Source organism: Cylas formicarius, unplaced genomic scaffold (genome assembly GCF_029955315.1).
Source record: "Cylas formicarius isolate icCylForm1 unplaced genomic scaffold, icCylForm1.1 PGA_scaffold_1__22_contigs__length_36826433, whole genome shotgun sequence".
Lineage (NCBI taxonomy): Eukaryota > Metazoa > Arthropoda > Insecta > Coleoptera > Brentidae > Cylas > Cylas formicarius.
In genome coordinates, this window is record NW_026844264.1 from 13,613,247 (window position 1) to 13,640,400 (window position 27,154).

At 34.3% G+C, this 27,154-nt stretch overlaps 1 protein-coding gene across 1 annotated transcript in view; it reads right to left on the reverse strand.

Annotated features, from left to right (window-relative positions):
• Positions 1–2,404: 2,404 nt before the first annotated feature.
• LOC132697088 (insulin-like growth factor-binding protein complex acid labile subunit) overlaps positions 2,405–27,154 on the reverse strand; it is a 92,778-nt gene continuing 68,028 nt past the window's right edge. The window contains exon 3 of the mRNA XM_060662366.1: positions 2,405–5,126. Within this exon, the coding sequence (XP_060518349.1) occupies positions 3,600–5,126 (1,527 nt within the window). The 3' untranslated portion in view covers positions 2,405–3,599. The remainder of the gene's footprint in view (positions 5,127–27,154) is intronic.

The following is a 27,154-nucleotide window of genomic DNA, read 5'->3' on the forward strand; positions in this document are numbered from 1 at the left end:
TCATTGCGTTCTGACATCTAGCGAGTTAACTTTAAAGCTCAAACAAGACACTATAAATGAATTTGAACTATCGAAATGCTTAATTCGGAAAACGGTCTCTAGGTGGCGCTCCTATTAACCGCATCTGAAAGCTGGCTTGCGTTTTTACAGAGAAAACGTACGTAAAACGTAAGAACTGTTATAACCATTCTTTTATTCTTTACATCGTTGGCATGAATTTGGGACACTCGCCCGTTGTCGATATCTGCCTAGGATTTAGTCAACTCTTAAATGTATATTTGATGGTTGGTAAAGTGTTCTTTAATGGGTAAATTCCGAAACATCCAGGTCCAATGGTAGCTGAGTTGGTTGTGGCTACTGACTAAAAGATGGCGGTTTCGCAAAAATTTAAATTTGGGGAATATTAAATAATGGGGTATCAAAAACATAATTAAATATTAGACATTTTAATAAATTAATAAATTGGCCATTGACTTGATGTTTCTCAATCATTAATTTTATTTTTCCTATCTGTTATTTAATATATCATCAGTCAAAACTTGTGCGAAAAAATACACCAATTCGAAGAGAAATTATTTTATTGTAAATAAGTATTATGCAAGATAAAATTATTATGTACAAAAACCTTAAATATATATGTACAGTTTTCAATGCACTTAACTTTACAAACAAAATGCCACACGTTCCAAACGACAAAATAATTTACCATGACTAGTTAACGATTTGTTTTAAAAGAGTAGGTACACAGCAATATGTATTTTCAAAAATAACCATTCTGTTTTCTCTCAAAATCAACATAAACGCAATACAAAATATTTCATACAGGTATTTCATCTCACAATATTCTGTTTCTTACTAGGGGCCGGTGCATACCTTTTTTGTCTATCTAAAAAAATTAAATAAATATACATTACTAGGTTTTGTATAATATATACAGTCATATATTATAGAAATATTGCATATCTTTTTATAGTACATCGATTTAAATATTTTCAAATGTCTCTGAAAATATAAAATCTAGAAATCTATAGCTGCATATTTGATGACTACATCGGCATAGCTCATTTGTACAATATTTTACAATAAATTAACAAAATATAAGCGGAAAACGAAGACAAATAGCCGAAACATAACGAACAACTTCTTAGATGTTTTAGAGAACTGATAATTAATATTGTACACATAAAAATCGAAATAAAGGCAAATCAACTAAACAAACAAGCAAATTTTTCGCCAAACGCGATCGCATGCAGTCATAAAATATCACATTTTCAACGTCCAAACTTTCATTTACATAACTTTTTATAGCCATCCCTGTTAAATGTACATGTCGCACTGCAGTTGGTGTTTTTCCGTAATGATATAGACAATGGCAAATAAATATGCTATACACAAAAAAATAACGACACGAACTACGCAATCCATTTATACACACTCGATTAATCTCTCATAAATTATAAAATTTGTGATCATGCCAGTGTACAATTTCTCTCAGCTAAAATGACTAACAATTCTTGTTTCAACATGGCGACGCACGATAAATTTTTCGACTTAATTTACCAAGTGCTCGTTCAAACTTTAAAGGGCGAATTTTTTATCAGTTTGAAAAAAAATGGAGGGGTTCCTTTTGATATACAGGTTGTAGGGAAAATGGGTTAAAATGGATTCTATTTTGACATTGTACGAGATTAAGAAAACTAAGAGTTTTGGGTGTTTGTAATATCTCCGAAAACATCCGATCGCTATCAAACCCGTGAGTAATATCTCGGAGATATCCGAATTGGCTCGCAGCCGCAGGTAACGTAACTGACTTCGTAAAATGACACTTTCCTCACCCTCGATCCGTGTATACTTGGACATTTTACAGAAGGAATTAGAAAAAATAAATGTATTTAGAAAACATGCATTTTTTAGGACTATAAAAGAGATCACGGGTTCGCAAAATACTGTTCATAACTGAACCAAATTACAATAACACATTTATATAAAACAAAAATGTTAAAAATGAAACAATAAAAAACAAAAATAAAAAATCTAAGGAAAGGAAAAAAATAAATAAATGTATATAAAGCAATACAAATTGTCTATTGCGACTGGTTTTCGACCTTGGTTAATTATATATGTAAAGAAAAATGAAAACTATTGACAAACAACAATTAAAGCTAAAATACGACCAAAAATAAACGACGTCTCTCAACAAGGATGATTCTCCGGCCCCTACGTGTTTTGATTAGTTTATATATATATATATATATATATATATATATATATATATATATATATATATATATATATATATATATATATATATATATATATATATATATATATATATATATATATATATATATATATATATATATATATATATATATATATATATATATATATATATATATTGTTTGTTTTTCCTATTATTTGATATAAGTGTGTTAATGTACAGTGGTTAAGTAATGACCATTAGTTTAAGTACATGTGATCTTATTTAGAGTCCTGAAAAGGGCAATAAAATTATCCAAAACTCAACCAAACAAGAAATTAATTTCCTATCAACCTAGCCCAAAAATTCATTATTTCTTTATTATCTAGAGACGCTGTTAAATGACTGTTTTTACTTATTAATAATTTTTCACATTTTCGTTAAAAAACTTTACAAAAATATAGGAAAATAATTACAACCAGTAATAGAATAGTAAAATAGTTTCCGACTAATTTCCTTTGCTTTTGTTGTTGATGCTAAAAGAGCACATACAAAGAACTTCTTTTCTAGTAGGAACGGAGGTAAAACATGATTTAAAAAACAATTCAGCATTAAGTGAGCCGTTCAGAGGAGGTATACATCATTTTTAGTATTTTGCATCTGATTGATATAATTTATTGAGTACATTGACTCGCAAATAAGTAGTATAAGTAAACTATTGATAAGTTTGAGGAATAGTGGAAAAAGCAAGTATGAAAAAGCCCTCCCAAGTCCGTTAATTCTGAATTTAGTATATTTTTCTCTTTACAGAATTACCTATTGCTCTAAGTTATGAGCACCCTGTATGTTAGGAACAATCCGTTTAGCCGCGTTTTGAAAAAGAGTTGTTAGTGCATCCTCCATATTTTTATTTCACAACGAATTCATGATACTCTTTTCCTCGCGGGGAACGTGCGGTATCACAGAATTCTCATGAGATAAAAAAAAACTAAAATTCGTTGCTCTCGCTCCACCTCTCCCTCTCTCTCACACGCACGTTCACGCAAATTCTTCAGAAAAAACAATATATATTTAGCGTCTAACTGTACAGTCTCTCTATTTCGTAAAAATCACATTGTTTGGAATGGATTCAATATCTTATTGCTCGACGAGTCGAATGGGCCTACGGCTGTCTTTATCCCACTCGCGGATACAGGTCGGCATGGCACTGCGGGAATCCGTTCCTGTTGCCCGTGTCGACGTTCAAGGTACGCATCGAATGCGCCCTACACGATTCCCCAGTGTGAATGTAAGTGAAGCCAGTCACGGGGAGCGTCCCCCCCAAGTTACGAGGAGTCCTAGCACGCCTACCCTCACCCTCTAGACAAAATACCCCAGAGGGCGGCGCGCTCAACTCTAGCTACAACTCCGTTACTGGTATTGGTTTGAGATGGTGCTGATTTGCGCGAACGAAATAGTCATCGTCGGAGAAGGTCTTCTGGTATTCGTGTTCCTTTCGGCTGATTGCGCGTTTGTTGAATTTGTAGTCCTTGAGCGCGTCGCGCACTTTAATTCGGTAACGAAAAAAAAAAAGTCCCAACACGGCGAGCAAAATGACGGCGCTCACGCAAAAAGTGACGACGATCACTTGCTGGCGCGGATCACCGAACGAGCATCCCAAATCGTCGGGCGTGAGCGTTTTCAGGGGCCGGTCCTTCAACTGCATCGGACTCATGCACTGGACATTCGTTAGGTTCTTCGTGTTGGCTAAATTCAGCAGCCACAACAGTTTGCAGTCGCAGTTGATAGGGTTGTCGGTGAGCTCCAACGCCCGCAGCTCGTTCCACGACGTGACCGATTCGGGAAGACTCCTGAACGAGTTCTCCCTCAACACTAGATGCCTCAAGTTCGGTAACCCGACCAAAGCGCCCTCGCCCAAGTTTTCCAATTTTTTATTGCTAACTAAAACGATCGTTTCTAAATTTAAGTTATCACCGAATACACCCTTCTCGATGTGCTCCAAGTTTTTAGCACCCGTTACATCTAGTTTCCTTAAATTAGTCAGTCCTTTAAACGAGCCTTTTTCCAAGGCGGTGAATTCGTTCTGGCCGATCGTCAGCTCTTCCAAGCGCGACAAATACGCCAGCTGAACGGTCGGAATTTGATGGAGCCTGTTGTCGGCGAGATTTAAATTTCGCAGTCCGCTTAGGCCCCTGAACGCGTGTTCGCTTATATTGGCCACCCCACCGCTACTCAAATCTAAAACGGCAAGTTTACCCAATCCCTTAAAGGCGTCGTCTGGGAGATAATAAAAAGCGTTCAGACCTATATGTAGTTCGGCTAAACTGCCCATGACTGAGAACGAGGGCGTCGGCACCGACGTTAACAAGTTATCGTCCAGATATAAAACCCTTAAACCTAGGAGACCGTCGAACGCGAGGGGATGTATTAAGGAAATTCTGTTCTGGCCCAAATTGAGTTCTTCGAGCTTCGGCAGTATGGAAAAAATACCCTGCGACAGCTCTTCCAAGAAGTTCTCGCGTAGGTTGAGCACGGTCAGCGACTTTAAACCCTGAAAGGTCTTGTTGTTGATCGACGACAGTTTGTTCTTATTCAAATGAAGCTCTTGGAGCTTCTCTTGGTGCAAGAAACTCTTGGTAGGGATGTTGACTAGGTGATTGCTCGACAAGTCGACGTACTGCAGGTCCCTGTAAAATTGGAACGCCGCGTCGACGGTTTTGATCTTGTTATTCCTCAGGACGAGCCTTTGAATGGCGGGATTCAGAGTTATAGGGATGACGTCCAGCTTGCTTCGTTCGCATTGGACGACGTAGGTGTCGTCGTTGCAGATACATCCCGTGGGACAACCGAGGACGCTTCCAGCCAAGATCGGCCCGGGCAGGGTCATCATCAGTAAGAACGGGAGCATTTTTTGAGCTGTCCGCTTCTGAAACCAATGAATAATTGCATCAGGCAAAAATTTGAGAAAAATCATTAGGTTAGTTTACAGATTTGTGGCAATGATTTCATCCTTTCACGTTCCGTTAAAAGAAAATGGCAATGCTGTAGCCAAAATACCGGGTTTTCAAAAAGTTTAACGTATGGGATATTTATTATACAGGTTGTTCCAAAAGTTCTAAACGTATCAATGTCGATTTTTTTTAAATCGCACTTTGTGTATATTTTAGAATTTTTGGATTCTACGCTCAAAACCAGTCTCCTAATGAATCTTATATAATTTGAAATTTGTAAAAATATAATTTACGTTAGTTGACAGATTGGTAGTAATAATCATTATTTCATGTATTGTTGGAAGAAAATATTGCGAGCCAAAAATACCGGGGTCTCAAAAAGTTTAACACATGAGATATGTGTGTGTATATCATATTATACAAGTTGTCTCAAAAGTGCTAAAAGTATCAAAGTTGTATTTTTGTAAATCGAACTTCGTGTATATTATAGAATTTTTGGATTCTAAGGTTAAAACTAGTGTCCCAATGAATCTGAAATAATTGGGATTTTGTCTAAATGTAATTTGTGTTAGTTGACAGATTTGTGGCAATGATTTCATTATTTCATATATTTTTGAAAGAAAATAGCAATATTGAAGCCAAAATACAGCGTTTTCAAAAAGTTTAAGGTATGGAATATGTGCAGATCTGTTATTGTTACTATCTGAAATTATTTCCTAATTATACAGGTTCTTCAAAAGGCGCTAAAAGAATCAAAGCTATATTTCTGTAAATGAAACGATGTGTGGATTCTAAGGTCAAAACAATATTTTGAATTTTGTCTATATGAAATGTAGTCTTAACTTTCCATTTGGTGTTTTATCTAAATAAAAGTTTTATTGCATCTATGTTAGATAATTTCACTAAGCTGTTAGTTTTATCTCATTTTGCTTTGATTATTTTATGCACTTGATGAAATTTCGAATATTATGTTGTGTGACGATTTATCCAAAGGAAGAGCTTATTGGTAAGATTTATCCATGGTGAACTTGGCTAAAATACAGGTTTATCGACAATTAATGTCACTTATTATTATTGTCATTATTCGTGTTTTGTCGTAATTAGTTAGTTTTTAAATATGCCGAAATCTTAGAAGGGATGAAAAAAAAAGTATCTCGTACTTTATCAAACGTCTAATTTTAAAGACCACTCTATAAAGGGACTATACAGCAAAACGAGACGAGAAATCAATAGATATAAAAAACGTAAATATCAGAGACAACTAAATGCAGATGGGAAAGCGCGAACATTAAGATACACGACATCTTAATACCATTCCATGGTTAATTAAAATGTACATTCCCTGGTAAGCTGAAAAAATGTGGCGTTACATCTAAACGAATCAATGTGTAGCCACTTCACCTTCTTATTGGATTAGAATAAATATTTGGACCCTGTATAAGTCGGGATTTTTTTTTAAATTGTGAGAAAAAATCAACTAATATTTTGACAAAATTTCAAATTATTTGAAAATAAAAGTTTAGGCATCATTGAAACTTATTCCGATCGTACAATCTAAAAACGAACATTAAACATCAAAATCCTGATAATATTGTTGTTCTTTGTGATTATTTTATTATTATTTATGAGCATTTTATTGCTTAAATTATGAATGGAATTATTCACTCATCTATACTAAATATCGACCAAATAATAATATTTCGTAAGCGGAAAACAAAGGAAGCAAGTAATCAAATGTATTAATTTGCCTCTATGGGAAACGTGGGCTATTAATTTGTTTGGTTACGTTAGTGGCAATTGTATATCGAACGGTCAGCGAATGTCTGCGATAACGAAACAACTCACACCTTTTGCCATAGGGCATCTTTATAAACGTTGGTGGCCCTACAAAAAGGTGAACAAACTTAAAACACCGTAACCGATCCGAAGACAATGCGTCTTATGTAGCCATAATCTTTAAAAAATGCCTCTCGAGTAAAACGATAATGAATTAGTCACAGTGACTGGCGTTCCACCATAAGAAACGCTAAACATTCGCTCTCGTACCTGACGTGCGAGATACAATCTTTGCCGTTGCGTTCGTGAAGAATAATGACGAAAAAAGCTTCGGGCTTGAATATAAATTTCACAAGAGTGGAGATTACTAAATTAAAGATCGGTCGCCGAGAATTGGCTCGCGGATCGGTCAAAGATGAGCAAGGAATTGAATATTAAAGAAAACCAATGAAAATCAGCATCAGTAATGGCATTGTTTTAAATAGGCAAGGAAGTATTCAATGGTAGGCAGTCAATTTCTCAAACTAACAGCCTTTTCCATCTAATTAAAAGCGATGCATGGTTGATGTCTATAAAGTTCAATAACAGAATACATAAGATTTTCTATTGGTGTTTATCAGCTACAAATAAATGCACACGTCCAAATACATGCGTTCTGAGGCACGAGAAAAACTCTATCTAGACGGAGAATTCGCAAATGCCAAGGCTACACTGGTACAACACACCTTAGAATTTAAGTTGATTTTGAGAGTTTCACCAATAAGGAACTAATTGACCTCATCGCTGAGAAACGGGAATGATTGGGATTTTAATATGGTTTGGTAAATGGTTAAAAACTTTAAACACCAAACAAAACGCAAAACTATGATACAGACATAGAGTATATGTTTAGCTTAGAACTTCAATTAATTATCAAGCCCGTGCTGTGCATTTTCTAGAATTTATTTAGGTTAGACAGTCTCGCTGAGAATTCATCGTATCATTTCTGCCAGTAATCAGCATCTATTTCAGTTCCCAACGAAACGATCTAATTCTTAAATGCGAAAAATTGTTACATTTGATTACGTTTTCTCGTTGTCCAGTGCGAGAAATGGGCAACGAAAATGAAACGGTGCACCACTGGAGACGATTCGTGACATTCCACCAGGATACGTTTCGTCTCGATCGTAACTGTTAGTAACAAAGAAACAATACCGTTCTGAATGTCATAGAAATGCTATCCAGCGACATTTCGCTTATTGGCAAATATCTAAAGCAATTTTTATCATTTGGAGAACCTTTCCGCGGTAATTGGCGACGGTACGGGTCCCGAAATGGGAAATGTCAAACGAAAAATGAAATTTGAGCGAAATGCACGAACAGGCCAATCAATAGTAATTTTTCTACGACAAAATACTACCAAGACCGAAAAGTAGTACGGTTTTTATTTGACCCACACGCAGCGGCCGTTTATAACTTTAACAATTGAAAGCGGTAAGAGCGATTTGAAATTTTTTTTTTTCATTATATATGTGCGAAATGAAAATTTTTGAAGCCATGTCAATGTTACCAGGAGCAAATTGTAAAGAATCAAAAATGAATGAAATTATTGTCAGTATTACTTTATTGTCCAAAAAATAAGAAAGAGATAAAACCTCCACCCACAAATATCAAATATCGACAATTGACAAAAAAGAAACACTCATGTACATAGACTCAAGAAATCAAGAAAAATTCAATATCACATATCATTATAATAAAAAATCGTCTTTATTACCATGTCAGCATTTTTGTTTTTTTTTTCAAATTAAGTAAAACAAAACTCGTTTACAAAATCTACCACTAATTCGTTAGTGAATTTAAGAGCTTTGTCATATTCCCCTTAAAGTTTTTTACACAAATGGGAAGGTACATTGGTTTTTAACGTTTGTACGAATATTTGCCGAAATCTTTCTGAACTTTCTAGAGTCTGAGTTAGCATATAATAATTAGTGACTCAGACAGTGATAATTTGTGTAAGTATTGACGTCGTGACTCCTAGGTAGTCATTTTTTAACTCCACATCCCATATAGCTACTAAAGCTGATAATTCAGAAACTTATGAAGCAACTATGAGAAAAATTTGAGAAGGCCTATTCAATATACGTATGCACAAGATTTATAATATCCAGATCGCATTAAATTTTCAGGCAAAAAGGAGTTACTTGTGTGGATGTCACTTAGAAGGAAAATTGTGCAAAGTGCAGGTTAGTGAGTGAGTGTAATAACCATCTTTACGACCTGCAGTGGAACCACTATATTATATAATTTAAGCTACATCCACATCTTTTTACAAAACTTCTGGATTCCTCCTGCGTCGGTTTTTGCTGAGTCGAAATTGCTGACGTTTCGCCAATCATCCTGTTGGCTTCTTCAGAGCTTGACTGAAAGTGGCTCGCATTTTACTCTGGACGCTAAGTAGGGGCATAAACATTGTCTCGGATGACTGATTCCTAAATTGGTGACAGGTAGAGACCTGAGTCGCGGTTAAGATTGTTAGCTTGCTTATAGATTTCTATAGATTCTCGGATTTTTCGTTGGTAGAAGAACTGATTACATGCAAGAATTTTAGTTTTATCAAATAAAATTTTATGTCCGGTTTCATGAGTGTGTTCTGCAACAGCTGATGTCTTAGTCGTAAGGCTGTTTCGTATTCTTTGAGCCTAGTTGATATTTTTCGTCTGGTCTCTCCAATGTATTCTTTGTCGCATATGCATGGAATTTTGTAAACTCCTGGCATCTCAAATGGAATTTTGTCTTTGACGGACCGCAGATGTTGAGAAATTTTTTTACAAGTGGTAAATCTGGTTTTGACGTTATACTTCTTTAGAACTTTTGATATGTGATCAGTGATGTTTTGAATGTAAGGAACGACCACAGTGGCAAGTGTAGGATTGCTTTCGGCCTCAATGCTATAGGCAGATTGTGGTGAAGTGTATTTTTGATGGAACGCTTAATATCTTTAATGTGGAAATTATTAGTGAGAAGAGCAGAGATAAGATGTTTCAATTCTGTTTTCAGTGACTCGGGCTGAGATAGTTTTACGGCTCTGTAAACAAGAGAGTTGATAACCGATGGTTCTTGGGCCGGATGGTGATGTGACCATGCATTAAGGTATCGGTCTGTGTGCACAGGTTTTCTGTAAACACAATGACCCAATGTTAGATCTGATTTTCTATTGATAAGAATATCTAAGAATGGAAGGTTATTATTAGCTTCCAACTCAATGGTAAAACGTATGTTAGGGTGTATCGAGTTTAAATGTCTAAGAAAATCTACTAAGGTTTCTTGACCATGAGGCCAAATAACAAAAGTATCATCGACGTAGCGTTTCCATAATTTTGGTTTTAGATGAAAGGTGTCGAGAGCTTTCTTCTCAAAGGCTTCCATAAATATATTCGCGATTACCGGTGATAGTGGAGAACCCATAGCTGCTCCCGACGTTTGTTCAAAAATTTGACCGTTATAAGAAAAATACGAGATGGTTTGGTTCCAGATTCTCGAATTTTAATACATCTGAAATGATGTCGAGAGTTTCAGGAATAGAAACTTGGGGATTCTACGTCGAAACTAACTAGAACATCTTGTGTATCTAATGTAATGCTTTTTAATTGTTCAATGAAGAGAAAGGAATTAAGTACGAAACTGTCATTTTTCCCTGTAAGGGGTTCTAATAAGGAAGCTGGATATCTTGCTAGAGAATATGTTGGAGAACCTCATTAGCGCTCCCCTCAAACAATATATAAGCAGGTACAGAGTAAAATACGAGCCAGTTTCAGTCAAGCTCTGAAGAAGCCAGCAGGATTATTGGCGAAACGTCAGCAATTTCGACTCAGCAAAAACCGACGCAGGAGGAATCCAGAAGTTTTGTAAAAAGTATTACAGTAGCCCGTGGAAGTTTCTTTGAAAAATACATCCACATAAATGAATGTTAATTTTAGATGTTTTTTTACTTGTTCTTGTGGTTTAAATTATATGGGCAGTGACTTATTGGCATTAATCTTTAGGTTATGAGCTGAAGTAGGGATAATTTTTGCACTATAACAGTTAAGTATAATTTTTTTATGCACTAATTTTCAGCGTACCTGCGTACTACATGCATTGTACGAATTCATGTTTACGCAATGCATTTGAAACTGATAAACCTGCACTTTATATTTTTGTTTCCTTAGTGTTTTCGGCGAAAATAGAATGAGGTTTTCTAAATCAACCAATTTCTGATCTGTATGTTGCTGCGAGTACTGCACAGTAGTGGATGAAAAAACGAAACTATAAAAGGAAACGTGGTAAAATCGGAAGGCGCCAGCATCAGTTCTAAAGCCGCGGATAATGCTGATTTAAATTACCGTGAAGCTCGGACCGATTAATAAAGAGAAAAAGCTGATTATGCCGGGCCATAGAGATTGAAATTATCTCGTTGAAAAAAGTGTCCAATTTAAAACTCGACGACGTGCATTGTGATTCAGATGTCTTTGTTGGGCAATAATTTGATTCGGAGACGGGATAGTGGGTGTATCGCTCAATTACGTCAACAGGCATTTGCAATATATCATAGTTAACAATTTTCGAAAGATAAACACTGCACCGTTTAACTATAAACCGAGAGCTGGGGTTGATATAATCACAATCGCCGTAAGAGAAATCCGCGTGAGAAATTTATTTCAGGAAACGGTCCCGATGTTTTTATTTATCTTTTTTTATCTCTTTCGTAGGCGGCATCCATTACACTAAATTGGAGTCTTACCAAATAGGCAATTCTTTGGCACAAATTACATTTGCAGAGCAAGCAACCTAAGAAATCTGAGGTATACGTACTTGACAGTGGGTAAATCGCATTTAGTGCGTCAAAAGGATGACACAGGTTTACAGTGATTTTGAGGTTTGAAAGCTGTTTGCTTATTTGTATATTTTTGGGGGCCCTTTTTCCAAAAAACGCCATAATTTTGTTCAATCACGTCAGTTTTTTATTGCGCTCTATATCTTAAAATATTATTTTATTAATACATATACCAATAACATGAACATGTTTGTTCCATGTTACGCATGATTTTTAAACGAATTGATTTTTATGAAATTAAATATGATTTGGCAACACTGGATAACATTAGATTTCTGTGTAAAGCAACAGAGGTGGCGCAGAAGCGTCAATACACCGTTGTAACCTGCTCATGCGCAGTTTGGTTGTCGTGGTCGTACTACAGTGTTCGCTGTTGTTGTCTTCGTTGTTGCGTATTTGTAGTGTTCTAGAACGTATATATATATATATATATATGGTAAGAAGACACTGGGTGAACGATCCAAATAACTTTTGTTATATCTGTGGTAGTTATGTCGTAGTAAACCAAAGGCAAACTATAACTTCTTTTGTGAAAAATGTATACCACGCTTATCTTGGTGTAAAAATTGGCGTCAAATTGATGTCAAGATAAATAAAAGAAGAAATTTTTGTTGGACCGCAATGTCGAGGAGGGGTTTAAAGAAGTAATTGATAAGTTTCTTGGGAACTCTAAGGACGAAAACTACGAAAGTATTGTTCAAAATATGTTACAACACGTCATCATCTGGGTTGTCATATGAATTTGAACGTGCATTTCCCGTTTGCACACTTAAACTATTTTTCTGATAATCTTAGAGCACTTAGCGAAGAACAGGGAGAGAGGTTTCACCAGGACACTAAGGAAATGGAACGGCAATACTGCTGGATATTAAAACAGGATATGCCGTTAAAAACACACGCAAAAAGACGACGATTTCACTCAAAAAAGTCCGAGTAAAGTTTTTTTTTCACTTTTTATAACTAGGATTCCATTTTTTACCGAATAAAAAAATAAATTATTTTAGAAATATCGTTTTTTTTTCCTTTAATATTTGCAAAAAAACCTTACGTGACACAAATAAATGCATATAATCTATGAAATCAGCCTACCAAAATTACATAAAATCAGTTTTCAAAATAAAAACATCTGTCAAAAAGTTTAATCTTGTAGACGTGTGCAATATTCATCTTTGAGTTGTGGGGAATTAAAACGGATTGTCTATTTTATAGACATCCAGATGTGCAAATTATAAAATCTCCGTAGGCCGAAAACAAACTCCAAAGACTCATTGCTATTTTACCGCAATTAAAAGGACATTTACTATATTCTGCTTATTTGTCTTTAAGATCATATAAATTATCCAAATTTGTCTTGATAGCTCGATAAAGCGTCTCAAGTCATCAGTTATTTTGAGATGTTAAATCTTCTAACTCGTAACTGTCTACACTCTTAAAAGGAAAGTACAAAGTTAAGGTCCGGAAATATTAATATACGTTTCAAATCAACTTTTATGCTCCGACGCTTCTGTGAGCTCTCTCGTTTTCCGGAATGTGCCTTGGGGTAGACACGGCTAAAATGCCGATGAAACGAGTTAAGTATACAACAAAGGAAGCATGATATTGTTTTTCCCTAAATCCAACGTATTTTCTATAACAACAAAGCACACAATATTTAAGTCGCCCCAAAAGTTTGTTACTAAATTGAGTATCGCTCGTTATCGCTTCCAGAAATCGGAATAAATCGGTGAATTTAATTGAAACGAAAATAATATTTTGTTAACGGAGTTACCGGAGATACTCCCGCCCCCTTCCACCCGCCCACTTGCTAAGGGTATTAAAAGGAAAATATAAGCAAACAACTTCATTATTCATTATTTGTCTCTTAAATGCTTTTAGAGCCAAGCTAATGAAGTATTTCGGAACGCTATTGATTTAGGAGCGCTAATAGTAAAAGCTAGCAAATATTGGCATCGGTGAACCATTATCGTCTAAGATTTCGTCTTATTGAAAACGCCAAAGAAAATCGATCGGGACTGTTATCTATTTATAAATCGAATTAGTATTGCGATTAAATTAAAACTCATCGCCTTTTGTTGGCGTATTATCGAAAGCGGGGTCTCGAAACGCGGAGTTTAATAAAAAAGATACATAGTAACAAATCGCTGATGAAACGTCCTAATGGAACTTTTATTACGGCCATTCTTTCACGTAGAACTAGGATACCACTTTGCCCGACGACGTAATATTAAAATTTTATTCCGTCGTATAGAGAGGAAGGACTTAAATGGATTAGGATTTCTTTTATTTATGGGCGATCAAACAATACGTTGATTGCTATTGCATCGTTCTGCTTATCTCAGTATTGGAAATAATAGATTAAAGAAAAATAATTCAATTAAATTTTAATTTTTCATATTAACTTAACATACGTCAAATGTAGTAATTGAATGTTTTTATTGTTGATTTAAGCTAGGTTCAAGGAGTAGGAGCCGGAATATATGAACCCAGGACGAAAAGGAAAATCTCTATTCCAATGGGTAAGCTAGCAACAGTGTTCCAAGCAGAGATCACTGCACTAGAACACTGTTCAAGGGAAATAAAAGCGAGGAAGATCCGTAACAAATCAATTGCAATTTACACCGATAGTCAAGCGGCTATAAAGGCCCTGCAATCTAATAAAATAACATCCAAGTTAGTTCTGGACTGCCATAAGGCATTAAACGAGATAGCAAGCCATAACAAAGTTACTCTGTCATGGGTACCGGGGCACGGAGGACATTAAGGTAATGAAGGCGCAGACGACGCAGCCCGCGAAGGGTCGTCAATGCACCTGATTGGACCAGAACCCTTTTGTCGGGTGACCAAACCCGTTGCAAAAACAGCCATCAGGGATTGGATGGACCGAGAATCCGGACGATGGTGGCGGGACATGCCGGGGCAAAGACAGGCCAAGGAATTCCTAAGGGACCCATCGGCCAATTTTACAGCGGACCTACTAAGCTACAATAGAAAAGCCGTAAGAATAATGGTAGGTCTGCTGACGGGTCACTGCAGGCTTAACAGGCATCTACGCTTGATGGAAGTGGAAGAAAACACAGAATGTAGATTCTGTCAGGAAGAGAAGGAAACAGCCGCACACGTACTGTGCCACTGCGAAGGCCTAGCGAGAGTCCGTTTCCAACTGCTGGGCGATACCAAACCAGAGGCAGAGAGCTATACGAGGGAGCCATTATCGAAGTTGTGGAGTCTGGTTAGAGAGACGAACCTGGATAAAGCCCTTTATGGAGAGAGTCACAATAGATCCTCTGGGTCGCAGTGACGGACAGGCTGTTTGCTAGCTCTCCCAACTATTAATCTAATCTAATCTAGGTTCAATTTATAGTTGAGAGTAGCCGGTGATAACCATCCAACCAATTATGTAGTGATAAACATTAACTAAGCACGGTTAAAAGGGCTTTTTTTTTGAGTGCGCATGTGCAAATTTTGTAAATAACGTAAATACGCAAAGCTTTCTCTGGGCCTTTAACATCGTTCCATTTCCTATTAACGCAGATAATATTTACCCGACATAGATTGCAATTACGCCTCAGTTTGCCAGAAAGTACGTAGCCTAGCGTAATCGGAAGATTAAAGAATTTTCAATTTAAAATACGGAATATATTTTTTTAACTTTAAAAAGTTACGTGACCTTATTTTTTAAACCCTAATTTGCAGTATACAATTAGTGTAGGTTTACAAAAGCAGAGACGGAAAAATGTATACTTAATAATGGTATTAGATTAACTGAATTAAATTAATTTCTTTATTAAATATTACAAATTAAGTTAATATTTGCTAAATAATATTTATAAAATTAACTTTTCAGTAAAAGTTAAAACTAAAAATAATAATATAATTCACAAAACACTATAATAGAACGTAAAGTTATTTTAAAAACGAGTTATTTTTCATTTACATTTTAGACACATTATATTGATTTATCCATTTTCCAAAGTTCTTGTTCTTCGATTTATCTTTTCGCTATTTCCTTGCCAACTTGTTTTATCCATTTGATTAGATTTCTGAATTTGGCTGATTGTGATATCTGATGTTAAACAATGCGGGTTTTTATTTCATCTCAACCATCAACTTTATATTATCTGTCTCTCGCATCTTGTTTTCCTTCCTTTCTTCAATTTATCTTCTCGCTGTTTCCTTCCCAACTTGTTTTATCCATTCCTCTGGAAATCCTTCCTAAGTCTCTGTATTTCTTATGATAGTATTTTTTGCACATTCATTCTTCATTCTATTTTGTTGTTTGTAATTCTTTGCATCCGTAATACTCCACAACTTTATAGAAAATCCATCTCTGTCGCTTCCAATCTTTGTTTGTCACGTTTTGGTTAGTTATAGTATTATTTATAATTTTTGTATATATTCTATTTTACTCTAGGCATCGAAGCTGAAAAAATTTCAGTATTTTTATTGACACCTGCCAATAAACCTAAATATTTTTTTAAAAAAATTACCAACGCTTATTTTGTGTCAGCCGTTCGAAACAAACTCTAATATCTCCGTCGAAACGAGACCATTTGTCGTCAAACGTCTCCACGCCAATTTATCCGAAAAGAAGTATGAAAATATTAGCCCGCGACATTCGGCGAAGAAAATTTATCGCCTTAACAAGGCTCTCGTTCCTTTTCCCCTCGTGTCCCGGTCTCCGCTATATATTGTTCTGTTTTCGTATGTATTTATACAAGGGCTTCGCGGATAGGTTTTTAGCAGCCCCGGATATACTGCGAACTGCTCGTGAAAAAGACGCGCAAAAAGGTTTTTCCGTATATTACGCCACTGAAAATCGTCTCGGAGCTTTATTTTCTTTAACTGCGTCGGTGTATTCGTTGGGTTTATTGCCCGTTCGTTCAAAATTGCTATTATTTACATTATCCCTCGGAAATTGTGAGGGTCTGACAAAAACAGGGTTACTTGTTCGCGAGAACACGTTTCGTTACATATTTGATATGTCATCTGGTCAGCATAAAGCCATATGCGTAAAATCTACCTATAATTTATTAAATATAGAGGAAAATAAAATGATAAAATTACTAGCTTTCTTACCTCTTAATTCTGAAACATTCAAATGATTTATAGAGAAAAAGTGATAAAACAAACAACCAAAAATTTCGTGCGTTAGGCAGACGTACGTAGGACATACATTAATATCCCTAGAATTTCTGCTGCCCAACATTTTGCACATCATAAATAAATTTTAACAAATTTAATTGAATCAAATAGTATTATGGTTATACATTCCTATTAAATCATTGATAAACAACTAAATAACTGTAAATACTCAAGAAATCACCGAAACTAGAATCAATTGAATCATTAACAATTTCTTCTTCCAAGCAAACTATTAACTCATCAAGAAGCGAAACAGACCTGTACGGTGCAATCATTTCTTTTTTCTTAAAGTGAAATATGATTTATCAAAAACTTACATAAAGTAACAAAAATAATCTCTGCTCACTTTTCGTATGATTCTTCTTTCTAGTTGAGAAACGACAAGCAGCCAGTCAGTAGCCAGACACAGCAGACGCCACGCTGTGCCGGACATCAGAGTATACGAAATCTCATAAACGTTTGTGTATTTTATTTAATGGTGCCAAAACAATGCTTCAAGGTTATCAAAGGGTTGATTCACGAAATTTACCCCATGTCAATGTGGTAACGGTGTGTGAGTTTTTGGCAAATAAACGCAAATTTAAACGAACCCCAGAGCAGTGGCGTTAAAGTAGTTCGGTAGGTAGATAATAAGTACAGATAAAGCTGTTCTACTTCTACATATTTTTTTGGTTTAGCACTAAAGGGTAAAATTTAATTCTGCTTTATTTCAGTTTATGATATTAGACAACCATGGTACATATACCTGATCATAACAAGTATGAAAGCTATGCTTATGCATTGAATATTCTGTCTTGCATGCAGTAACGGCAAACCAAAAAAAGTATGTAACATACAAAATATAATATATTTCCCCTTCATGACAACATAGCTTTCCTTTCAATGTTTTAAAGAAACTGAATATACATGGTATTATTTCAAATATACGCTAACAGAAATGTACGAGTCATCGTACTTCATATTAGGAACCTAGTCGATTTTCATCAAAATTAATTTTGATTTGTTCGAGGATTACTGAGTAAAACTATTAGGCAATCGCAAAATAAAAAAAATGATTTTTGGCCCCTTGTTTTGTATAACTTGCTTAATTCGTGATTTGAACTATATGATGTGTTCAATGAGAAAAGTTCTACGAAAACGACCAGTCCCGTAAATATAATCCCATAATCTATTTTTTTCGAGCCTACTAGGAAAACATATATTTGAATTCAGGGGGACTATTCTGCCTTGCCCTTTTCACGCTGGCATGCAAATTTATGTAGTATAACCTCAGGTTTTATCCGGGTTCGGACGGTACTCAATTTATACTCAAGGTAGTTTTCCATATCATTTTCTAGGTCCAAATGATCTTCGCAAGAGCACATAGTCGATGTGGAAGAAACATATTTCACACCTCGCCAAGCTCCGTCAAAACATTTTTTACGAGAAGCTTTTGGAACACTCACAAGAATTTTTTTTGGTGTTCTACTGGACATTTTGGAACAAAACACCACTTTATGTTTGGCATTTTTAATCCCGATAAAGGTCACAGAATTTACAATAAATCCGAAACTATTATGTGTAGGTATCGTAAAGTCAGTCGGGCTACTGACGTCACGCGTAATAGTTTCGTTTTCTACCCTCGCGCCGACCTTTGATTTTTAAATGTCTACAGCGGACGTAAATATGAATATTTTGACTCAATTATCATGTTTTAAGAACAAAATATATCGATTTCAGTTAAAATAAAAAAATGTCGGACCTACCCATTTGCGAAGATTCAGCATAATGCAATTTCTTTTAAATTACCCTGTATATATTCTTTCAATTCAGCGAACTGGGATGCTAACCAAAACTAATCCCGTAGCAACCAACAAACTGCAAAAGCCGAACGTATACGGATTCCCAATCAAAATCGTATCTCTTCGTAATTTCAGGACATCAATTACAACAACGCGGGCACATAATGCCAACTGCTTAACCGTTTGCATCGGAATTGTTTTAAAACGAAATTAACCTGAGCTCGCGCACTCTGTTATTCCGCCGAGTTTCGTTTTATTTGGCCGGCTGCATTGTTCGGTCATTATTGCACATAATTGCAGCCTGCCCGGCTTTTATCTTAGTTTTCAAGATAAAAGAGAACCCGATAAATCCCCCACTTAAACTGCCCGCATTCCGCCTTTAATTTGGTGCCAATGTTTTTCGCTTAATTTTCACATTCCTGAGGACCCATATGGGTCCCAAGACAATGCCAAACGCATGCCACAGAAGTAGATTTATAGAACAAGAAGAAATAGTTTTGCGAGAAATCCGAACAAAGCTAATAAAAATAAAATATGACCCATCAATTAACTTAGACACCACTCAACAAGATCATCAACAAAAACTTCTTTCCGCTTGTATTGAAAAAGGACTCTCTTCAGCACTGTCAATCAATGAAGAGAGTCTCATAAAACGAAAGAAAATATCAACGTGATTGATAAAAATAAGTAGATATAATATAAATAAGAACGTCATAAATAAAATCTAAAGTAAACAAAAATTCACCTTTTGCCAATATCGCTAACAATCATCACGATCACGATCACCAAAACTACTATCCCTCAAGAGGGCCCATTTAGCGTTCTTGATGAATGAAGACCATTTGGCTAAAACAAAGAAAATTCCATTGCATCCAAGTTCATTAAAAATGGGAAAAAAAGACCGGGTTCTGAACTAAAAGGCATATTTTTAAAAATCAATGACGGGATAAACCAAACAAAATGTATTCACATTCTCGCTCCGAATGCACTCATAATTCATGTCGTAATTACAGGCCAGTTTCTACGTTGATGTCGCTTAATAACAGCCACCCGGAGTTTGACGTCTTCGATTTGAGGGAATTAATGATTTAGGGCGAAAATATGTCGGCGGTAAATTCGAATTTATTTGTACCAGGTCAATTGGGGATTGGTTTCTAAGCAAATGTTTTTTTACGCACTAAATTGCGCAATGTTTCTTCTGTTGATTTGTTGAATATTTGCAACACTATTTTTGAAATATTTTACGATCTATTGAGAATATAAACATGTCACGTACCACAGAACTGAAATCGAGGTTAACAAATATATTTTTCTAGCTTTTAAAAGTTCATTTGGGACAAACGATTGTAAGACAGATATTTTCTTATGCTACCCTATATATAGTATTCATTGCATGATTGAAACACTCATCACTAAAGATCGAATTAAAGTACTATGTGCCCTTTGTATATCAACGAACATTCAATGCGGTGAGATTAAGTAAATATTTCTTTTTTTAGTTATATTTTTGGCAAAATATTGGTAACTCAGATTATATTGTGTTTTAGTTTCAATTTATGTGTTTTATTAATACTAAAAAAATATATACAACTTCATATTAACACTTTAATCATCTTATTAATTTCACTTTCCACGATAATTGATATGGATTTAGGAATACCACAAGGAAGTGCGCTGGGGCTCTTTTTTTTATTCTATGTATAAATAACATTAATAATATTCCAGGTAATCATTCCCAAATCCTGGTGACAGTAGTACTTTTGCTATACCGTGAAAATGGTGGAAGGTACAAATGACAAAAGTTAAAATAACACGGTACTTGGAAAATTAAAGTTAAAACCAAATAAAAATAAATTCATAATTATGAAATTATCTAATCCTGCAGTGATGGAGGGTAGTCTTAATTTAACTGAAATTCTTGAATCAGCAATGGGTACAGTACGGTTACGTTAAATATTCCTTAGGACATTAACTGAGGAGCCGAGATATAATTGCGTTATCTGTAGCGATTAACTGGGGGGATGTAACTAAACAGAATAACGGACGAAATAATGACTAATTAAAACTCGAGGCGAGATAAAGGGTGAAGAAACGTTTAAGGATATTATCAACGCACCGGAACAATATCAAAAGGAACTTTTTGAAACGATACCATTCCTAAAAAGTCCACGTAATAACTTAAATTCCATGATGGAAAAAATTGCTCGAAACCATCTTGAAAGCGGCGTAAAGTATCTTAAATATTAGACCGTCCTTCTCTGCGATGAAACTTTATAACGGACGCCGCTGTGGCACATAAAAACTTACTTCTCTTTGGCAACCGAAGGCTCGTATATAAAATATTATAACTTCACAGACGAGTAAGTCCACTTTATTACAGAATTTGGACGTAAATACACAGAAAATTTTACGGTTTGCGAAGTAACCAGTTTTATGAATGGTCGTGAGCTGCCAAAAATGAATACGACAAAAAGCGAGGTCTTTTGACAATATATCGGATGGCTAAACTAAAACTAAACTAGAAGAAACTGATAGATAAACAGTTTACCAGGTTAGATTGCATTTATTAATAATTTCGCTATGGAGAAATGGTGCGAGTCAAGTTACTTAGTGCGGTCTAAACATGTTTTTCATTTTGAACCGGCTGTTTCCGTTCGCGATAAACTAATTTTGGTATCTTAAGGATACCCGACAAGTTATTTAAAAAAACCTATAGAAATCTGAAGTCAAATTGACTTAATTGCTTATAATAGTTCTAGAAACTTTGGAATATGCTACCGCATGAGACTTTGATTATTCATAATTCAAGTCCAAAACCTATTAATTTCTTAATAAATTTCTTTCCTTAGAGGAGTAAGTTAATATTTAGAAAAATTAACATAAAGAATATTAAGAAAAGAAAAAATATAAAAATATAAAGAAAAAACATTATCTCCGGGTTAAAAATCTGTGCCACCATTTAAGTGTGGAAACGGCTAACTAAAATTACATGAAATTAAATTTAATTTTACTGATAGCTTTTGAAGTGCTTCTCTATATATGTCATTTTTATGAAATAATAAAAAAAAACATTATGGGACATGGGTCTTGGATATCAAGCTATTGGCTGAAATCACTACTCTGTGCTTACTAGGAAATAAATTATTGTAGAATTAAATAAATAATAATAATTGTAGCAAGTTAACTAATAAATTATTTCACATAAAATATAAATAAAAAGTCTTGAATTATATTAAATTTTATTTTTTTTTTAAGTACAAAACAATGGATGGCACTTTTATGTAGCTTGAAGAACTAAAATTCGGTAATGGAATTTTTAGTAGTAATATTTTAATAATCTGCAAATTACCTGATATTAAGTGAAATTTAAAATCCAACTAAAAGTGATTAAAAAAAAAAATTTCAACAAATAAAATCAAAAGATCAGGGGTATATAAACTTTCTTGCAATGGTTCTCCCAAAAAGTGTGTAGCCCAAATAGGAAGATGTTTTAGTAAACGAATAAAAGAACATCCTAACGCATTCATTAAAGAAAAGCTTGATTCCAACTATACAATTCATTTATGATATTACATTCACAGTTTCAATGAAGATTTTCAAATCTTACATTTTGAAAGTAAAGGATATAAATTTCATTACTTGAAGCTTTAGAAATTAAAAAGTTGAATATATATATATATATATATATATATATATATATATATATATATATATATATATATATATATATATATATATTTACATCCGTAATGATATAGCTCGTCCACATGTGGCGCAGCAATAGGTCTTCTCCCAGAAGGAGAGTGTATATTTAAATTTTTTGCGCGTATACTGGATAATTGGGAACTATACAAACGTGTTCTGCAAAATAATTGACTATTTATTTTTTCAATTTTCACATATTTTCCAGCGGATGCGTCTTCCTTATCCAACACAGTCAAGAATCCTCCTCATGTATAAATGGATTACATATTACGCAATATTGGTCTTCCGAGTATATTTAAATATTACAGATTACGGTGGATAAGTTCACCACCCGCGTTGCCAAATGTCTCAGAATTTGGAACCGTTTATTAGAGCATCGAAGGCGGTTACTTCTGTTTGAAGCTGTGTGCGTAATTTTCACGTGTTTTTACGGTTCTGTGCATGTTTCGTAGTAGGAAAATTGTTAGGTAAGTAATTAAAATTTGAGATTGTGATCTCCATTTAGGCCTTTGCAAATTTGCTATTTTTTGTTGAATGATTTTTATTAAGTAAAAAATATTAATGGGATACTTATTTCAGCATGGCGCGAAGGTTATTTCCTGAAGAATACGCAAGTATTACATTATTGTTAAATATCCATATCTAAATATAACTTTTTATAGTATGCAGTTTGTGGTGCAAACTCAATAAAGAAAAAAAATAGGTGGTTTTGTAACAAACCCCTGGACGAACCATCACCTCTTACACCGAATGCCGTTTCAAAAGATCTAAACACAAATGATTTTGAAAGTGTAAGTGTACGTTTTGAAGAGATAGGAAATTGCAGATATTTTTATAAATTCGTATTTAAAAGTTTTTGAAAATATTGTTAGATTTAGATACAATTAAGAAGTTTTAGTAACTATTTAAATATTCTTAAACATTCTCACCGATTGTTTAAAACCACATCTCATAGTGAAACGCAAGTGAACGTTGAATACGTTCTTCCACTATAGCTTCCAATTTTCAGATAAAATTTTAAGGATGGATATTGCTTTGCTTTCTCTTCCGACACACAGTATGTTTTTATTTATATTTGCGTCTAAGCGATTACTTTTGCTATAGTGTGAAGAAATTAGATTATCAAACCAGCAACCAATGCAGGATTTTGGAGCTTCATTTTCATTTAAGGCAAACATCAATGACGTAAGTTGTCCTATTCGTAAATTTATTATATATATTCAAAAGGGAATATGTTTTTAGGAAAACGAATCCTCTTCTAATTCTTTGCCTTCAAATAATTCCAAAGCAGATCCAGAATATCTTCCTAGTGATAATGAGTCGGTTAGTAACTTATGCTACTTGAAAGACAAAAGGCATGAAATGATATAAATTACTAAAATAAAAAAAAAACATTTTATTTCTTGAAGTTATATGCGCATCTCTACAAATTTTACTTAAAAACTAAGTTACCATCTTCGGAGGAAGATTTATGATATGTTCAACCTTATATAATTAATCTGTTCAGACTTATGTTTCTCCGCTTTTGTTAAAATGGAAACATTTTTTAATGTAATAGGCGCCTTGATTCATTTCTCTACAATAAATAAGCCACGTTGGAGAGCGTTTACTAGAAATAGGCTAAAGGTTTCCCTTTAAAATACACATTAGACAGAGAGCGATAAGAAAATACTGGGAACAATTTTTAATTTGACGTATGAATTTTTTGACTTTTATTGTTGTTTTCTAATAGACCACATCAAATCTCGTAGATGAAATTTTCCTTTTTGCTGAGATATCTAATAAATTTTCTATAATTTCACTAAAATAATTTCACCAAATCCTTCATCTGCGTGAATATTCTCAGAGTGATTATAAATATTCACCAAACTAGCCTGCATACCCTGCTTCCCCGGAGTAATCTGTTACGTTAGATTATTCTGCACTAAAGAAAGTTTTCCTACATCTTTTACAAACAATCAGTTTTACTTAATATTTAAATATTGAAGAATATTGACGTGGAATATTAAGGTTTATTTATACTAAGGCTTGATTAGAAACGTAAAATTTGATAGCGCAACATAGTTTCGAGATAGTGGTCGGTAATGAACGCAGAGGTGGGAATTTGTATGTACTTTTGCTCTTCTTGTCTCCAACTAAAATCTGACTAATTTGTCAATTTGTTTTTGAAGCCACAAGAATCGAATGATTTATGGTGGTACTATAAATTGTCGAATAAATAATATTCATAATTATTCAATCATACTTGGATAATAACTTGTCTCTCTTCTTAAACAAATTCCGAATTCCTTTTTTTTACTATGCTGATCTGGTTGTAAAACTTGTCGTTCCTACATCTATTTCAGATTTTAAAATGTTAAGAAGGCGTTTATTATTTCACAAAAAATGTTATCTCATTAAATATAAAAGTATAAAAAGTATAAAAAGGAACGTCTGAACAAATTAATTGGAAAAATAAAATCTTCAATAAAGTAAAAAAATATTTGCAGTATAAAATAAAACCATCCCACGCAATTCATGGTAACCTATAACCCAAGTATCTTCATTTTAGAAAATCTTATGTATTTCATGAAAATACCAGCTCAATCCTCTTTCGGTCCTAAACTAATTTTTACCAAATTTTTAGGCAGCATTAGTAATAATAAGTTGTAAGAAAAATCAAATGAATGTTTTTTCAGGAAATATTTTCTAACGTTAGTTCCCCTTTAATCTGCTGCACGCCACCCGATAGTCCCTTAATCTGCGAAGATTTGAATTTAGATAAGGATATTAGCAATACGACTCCAACTACTGTAACAACTTCTAAAAAAAATCTAAAAAAAGTACGTTTTGTTACTATTGCGAGACGGAGGTCTTAAATTTTCCTAGACATATCGAAAGAAACCATAAATCTGAAATTGATGTACAAAAAATATTATCACTGGATAAGCAAAGCAAAGACAGAAAAAAATTACTCTTTGCTTTAAGAAAGAAAGGAAATTACCTGCAGAGTAGTAGCGATATCAGTAAACCAGTTAGAAAAGGTAATGAAGATACAAATTATTTACCATGCGTACATTGCCTAGGATATTATTCGTCTAAAAATTTATGGAGACACCGCAAAAATTGCAGCGAAAATCCAAATAAAGGATACTCTATGAGAAATTCTCAGGCTGAAGCTCAAAACTTTCTAATTCGGAATTTAAAAGTGGACTCTCAACTAAAAATTAATGTTTTCCCAAGAATGAGGGCCGATAAGATATCGCTAGTTGCATCTAGATATTTAAAAATTCACAGAGAGAACCATTTCATTCTAGTGGCTTCAAGAAAAATGAGAGAATTAGCCAGATTATTATTGGAGATAAAAAAAATAAAATCCACTATTAAGGGCCTCTTTGAGGCCCTTAAACCGGATAACTACGATATTTTAGTCTCGGCAACTAAAGCTGCATCTCGATTTGACAAGGATTCCAAAACATATCAAGCTCCAACATTTGCATTAAATATGGGCACTACATTGAAACAGTGTTGCGATATCGCACTAGTATACAGCTTTAAAAAATCTGATTACCTTGCATCTACATATTCTGCAACACAAGAGGCTGACCTTAAAACTCTAATACAGTTAATAAATGGTAACTGGAAATTTGATGTTTCCAACCAAGCTTCTAGTGATCTTAATATAAATAAATGGAATAAAGTCACTCTAGTACCCCTTGCAACTGATCCTAAACTACTAAAAGATTACTTGATAAAAAAAGCTGATGATGCACTCTACAAATTGCAAGAAAACTCCAGTGATGAAAAATCATATACTACTTTAATAGAAACCATCTACTGCAGAATAATTTTACTGAATAGACGACGTCCGGGAGAGTTGCAGAGACTTTTGGTAAACACTTACAAATCAATAATTCATCATGAGAATTCTCAGGCATATGAAGAATTTGGCGAAGTTATTTCAGAAACTGAAAAAATTCTAATGAGCAGTTTTAAGCGTATTGTCATAAGAGGTAAAAGGGGAAGGGGAGTGCCAATATTAATTAGCAAGGATGTACAAGAACACTTAAACATAGTTTTAAGGTGTAGAAGTAAGATTCTGAAAATGTCCAATATTTACTTATTCGCAAATCCTAAGTCATCTGAGCCAATTGTGGGTTATAAAGCATTAAGAAAACACGCTTCACTCTGTGGAGCTAAAAACCCGGATGCTCTGACCTGTACCCGACTTCGAAAACATTTGGCAACTTTAACTCAATTATTTAACATGTCTGAAAACGACATGGAGCAATTGGCCTCATTTATGGGTCACACTTTGGGTATACATCGACAGTCGTATCGCCTACCCGACGATATTTATCAAACTTCTAGAATTTCCAAATTACTTATACTTATGGAAAATGGTGAAGCTGGTCATTTTAAAGGCAAATCGCTAGATGAGATTGAGATAAATTTGGAAGAAAATTTAATGGATATGTCTGATAAACCAAAATCAAAAGAAAATGAGCATGGAAACGAAAATTGGGAGGCTACTGAAAAACAAAATGACGAGACACATCTAGACACGTCAAATGCACAGGATCTACTTGAAAATTCTGAAAAAAGTAAGCTGGATTCGGACAGTATTCAAAAACCAAAAATTCGAAAGCTAGTTCCATGGACAACAGAGCAGAAAAATTTAGTTATGAATTTTTTTAAAGGTCACATTAAAATGAAATGTCCTCCTAAAAAAGGTGAATGTCTAAATCTTATTTCTAGAAATCCT